General features: G+C 39.0%; 1 protein-coding gene across 5 annotated transcripts in view; it reads left to right on the forward strand.

Annotated features, from left to right (window-relative positions):
• Window positions 1-3,600, forward strand: part of LOC113212266 (uncharacterized) — a 36,968-nt gene that overhangs the window by 18,458 nt on the left and 14,910 nt on the right. Inside the window, exons 1-2 of one of the 5 annotated variants that reach the window (XM_026430892.2) lie at window positions 1,504-2,345; window positions 2,419-3,588. The exons of 2 other annotated variants lie outside the window; for them this stretch is intronic. In XM_026430892.2, coding sequence (XP_026286677.2) covers window positions 1,513-2,109 — 597 coding nt within the window. In that variant the 5' untranslated portion in view covers window positions 1,504-1,512 and the 3' untranslated portion in view covers window positions 2,110-2,345; window positions 2,419-3,588. Of the gene's footprint in view, window positions 1-7; window positions 1,437-1,503; window positions 2,346-2,418; window positions 3,589-3,600 lie in introns of those variants that run through there. 2 more of the 5 variants (XR_008011784.1, XM_052272726.1) reach the window with 2 other exon arrangements.

Raw genomic sequence — 3,600 nt, forward strand, 5'->3', positions numbered from 1 at the left:
AGGTGATATTTGCGAATATTCACAAGATATTCAAAATATTCATCGATATTCATCGATATTCATCAATATTCAAGGATATTAATCAACAATCACAGTGAATATTCACTGGTAGTCAGTGATATTCACTGGTATTCAGTGACATTGAATATTTGAATATATTCACAGTTCACCAAATTTCCAAGTAGGTTCCCCCTCGATCATCACTTGTGTGGCTCCTCAGCTCTGATGACACCAAATTGATCAGTGACAGGACAGACTGTAAAGAGTCAGAGCAGCACAAGTGAAACATTGTCCAGCTTGGTAATCAGCTGCCACACTCAATCCCTAGTAAATAAGACGAAGTTTGTATAGGGAATTGGTGTGCTTTCAAAGAAAGAAAACTGTACATTGGAAGAATCTTAGCTTTTAGCTATATGTCTGGTTCTACCCTCAATGAGAAGTGCTGTGCTGACGATGTAACTACATCTGTTCTAAAGTAAGCTGCTCGAGGAATCGGATGCTTCTGCACATGGTTTACCATAAACAAAAATGTGCTCAAACCTGTACACATAGATGTTCATGGATACTTCAATATTGAATTCTATGAGTATTCAGTTCTTCGACCCAAATTAATGAGCAAGGTCAATTAGTTGTTCCATATTTAAACGCTTCAGTGTTAAATTTATGTTGACCCACTATGGCAGAATGAGTACTGTTGCTATACTATCCTATTCGTGCATTTACATATTTTTTTAGTTTTAATAGTGCTTCTTACTTTAATTTTTATGCAGTCCGATGTTACCATAGATGCACTGGTTGTCAGTTCAGTTATGACCAGCCATATGTACGCCAGACCACGTCTCGCGTAACAGTCTTCGCGATATCTCACGAAACACTGTGACGCTGCGACGCACCTGGCGCACATATAGCTAGGCCTGCGGCGCTGACACTCAAGACAAATTAACAGGAGCGAATACGGAAATAGGTCCTTTCGGCCCCCGGATTTGAAATGAAACTTCTGATATTCGATATAGATATTCATTAAAAAGTCTGATTTTGACCGATTGCTTTTAGTCTTGTTATTGAAGAAGATAATTAGAATATTGTCATATTATGTCTTCTTATGGAAGAAGAAAATTTGAATATTGTCATATTAATATTTATCTTTTTGGTAACAGATCACTCAAGCTTAATTGCCCAGGACAGATTACCTTGCTGGCACATGCTTGCCCCAAACAGATTTTGAAGATATCAAAATTCATTGATTTGCACATGTATTATCCAACCAAGGATAAGAAATTTGCTGCACACTACAGCAGAGACAAAAAGTTGTCGCAGGAAACACAAGGCATAATGAACACAATGTTTAAATGTAGAGGGAAAAATGCAGATATTGTGCAGCAGATTAGAGAGACAACTGGAAAGGCCGTAAATGCCAAGGATGTGTCGAATTTCAAGTAGGTCCATACTTATCAAATTTAAGAATGTAGTATTTTTATTATGGATACCACATTTGATGTCAGTAAACACAACATGCACCTTGTGGTTATGCAAGCTATTGACAACCATAAGAATGGCAGGATTGTGGCCTACATATATCTGAGGAGAGAAACAAATGATATTTTGGAGTGTGCTCTCAGAGAATTTGTCGAGAACAACACTGAAAGTGCCCTCAATGTGAAGACTGTAATTGTTGACAATGATTACAGGGAAATTTCAGGTGTGAAAAAAGTCCTCCCTGATGTGCATGTCCATCTCTGCCATACACATGTCAAAAGACTTTTCAGTAGAAAAGTTAAGGGTGAAGAGCAATCTTCAAAGTTAACCAAAATTTTAAATGATATGTGGCTATCAGCAAGTGCAGAAGAGTTTGATCGCCATTACAATGCTCTCAGTGCTGTTGCTTCTCCTACTTTTTTGGAGTATTTTGATCAGTATTGGAAGAATATTCAATCAGCATGGGTCCTGTATGTGAGAGCTGAGTCTTTATCTTTAGGTGTGAGATCCACAAATCATGTTGAGAGCCACAACGACAAGATTAAAAAAGTTGTCACAAGAACAAGTACGTTGGCAGATTGTGTCAGAGAATTGTTGCGGCTCCACTTCACAAGAGAGTTTGAGCAGTCATAGAGATTTCTTAAAGAGAGCCAAAAGGTCATACCTTGTAAACAACAAAGATGACAATGTTAAAATTATATTCAACACAGCATCAGATTGGGGTGCCTCTCTTCTAATTAGTGAATTAAAACATAACTATGACTTGTTAGAAGATACTCTGCAGGAACGAGAAAAATGCACCTGTAACTTCTCTAAGATGTTTGGTATGGGAGTTTGCCATCATGTCTTCTACCACAGGTTGCAACAAGGTACTACTTTCACATATATTGATAACTAATTCCTCTTAAGATTCCATCATAATATAATTTAATTTTTTTACAGGCCAAGATGTACTGAATAAAACAGATTACCAATCAGGTGGCTGAACCAGAGTCTTGTGTCTAGTAGTGATCCTCAGCACAGTCAAAACTCAAATGCTTCTGCACGAGTTCTTAGGGTAACCCCTCGTGGGCCCAAGCCCATGGATAAAACCTCAAAGTATCGCAAGGCTTTAAAGATCTGTACGGAAATTTCCAGTATTTTATCCTTGAATGGCAGGCCATCAATATAGTGAGACCAGCCTAAGGTCCGTCTTTTCACAGCACGGGCAGCATAGGAGTTTGCGGGCGAGAGGGGGTGAGGAGGGGACGGACCTAAGGCTGGTCTGGCTATACAAAAAAAGGATAAAAGATATTGAGAAAATATTGGAATGCTGGATGTCCTAAAGGGAAATTGTTATTATACATGTGAATGCAGATGGTACAGTGGATTGTAAGTTGTTGACTTTAATGAATTAAGAGTTTTGGATTTAATTTGCATGGATTAAACTTTTGCTGTAATTACAACCGTAAATGTAGCTGAAAATGCAAAAGTTGATGGAACTATGCTCGACAAAGAGAAGGAATTTATATAGCCGGAGAAAAGTGGTGCAGAAGAGGCACCCTTCGCGCATGACACATGGTCACGGGCGCAAGTGTCCAGGTCGACTCGGTCGTCTGAAACAGTCCGGCCCAAGTTTTTTAGACTCAGAAGGGACCCGGCTATGGTGGGTACTAGAACTTTTGCGGTGAAATGATTTTTAGTATTTTTTCGTGCAAGTTAAACTTTTACTACTAAAATTTAGGGAAAATTTTCAAAGTTATGATTTTTTTTCTGTGGGAAGGATTACTCCGATTCCGGAAATCCTAGTACCCACCATAGCCACACGTTCTAGGAACAACCACAAAAAAAATAGCTCCCTGGGATTAACCGTTTGGGCTGTGGGCTTGCGCCCAGTTGTAAAATGGGGGGCCTCTTCTACACCACTTTTCTCCGGCTACAGTGAAAATATCGGGACTTACGTTTTGCTGTTTTAAAGTTAAAAGAACCCTTTATTAAATGGCCTTTACCGATTTTCAATAAGAGTTATCGTTTTCCACCAATTAAATCTCAAAAAATACCCTTGTTTTTGAGCCGCTACACTAGGATCCCCCCTTAATACCGAAAGATGATGTCAAACAACTGTCTGATGTGTCATGGTGCGTC

This window comes from Frankliniella occidentalis, unplaced genomic scaffold (assembly GCF_000697945.3).
Source record: "Frankliniella occidentalis isolate FOCC.00 unplaced genomic scaffold, Focc_3.1 Scaffold221, whole genome shotgun sequence".
Taxonomy (NCBI): Eukaryota; Metazoa; Arthropoda; class Insecta; order Thysanoptera; family Thripidae; genus Frankliniella; species Frankliniella occidentalis.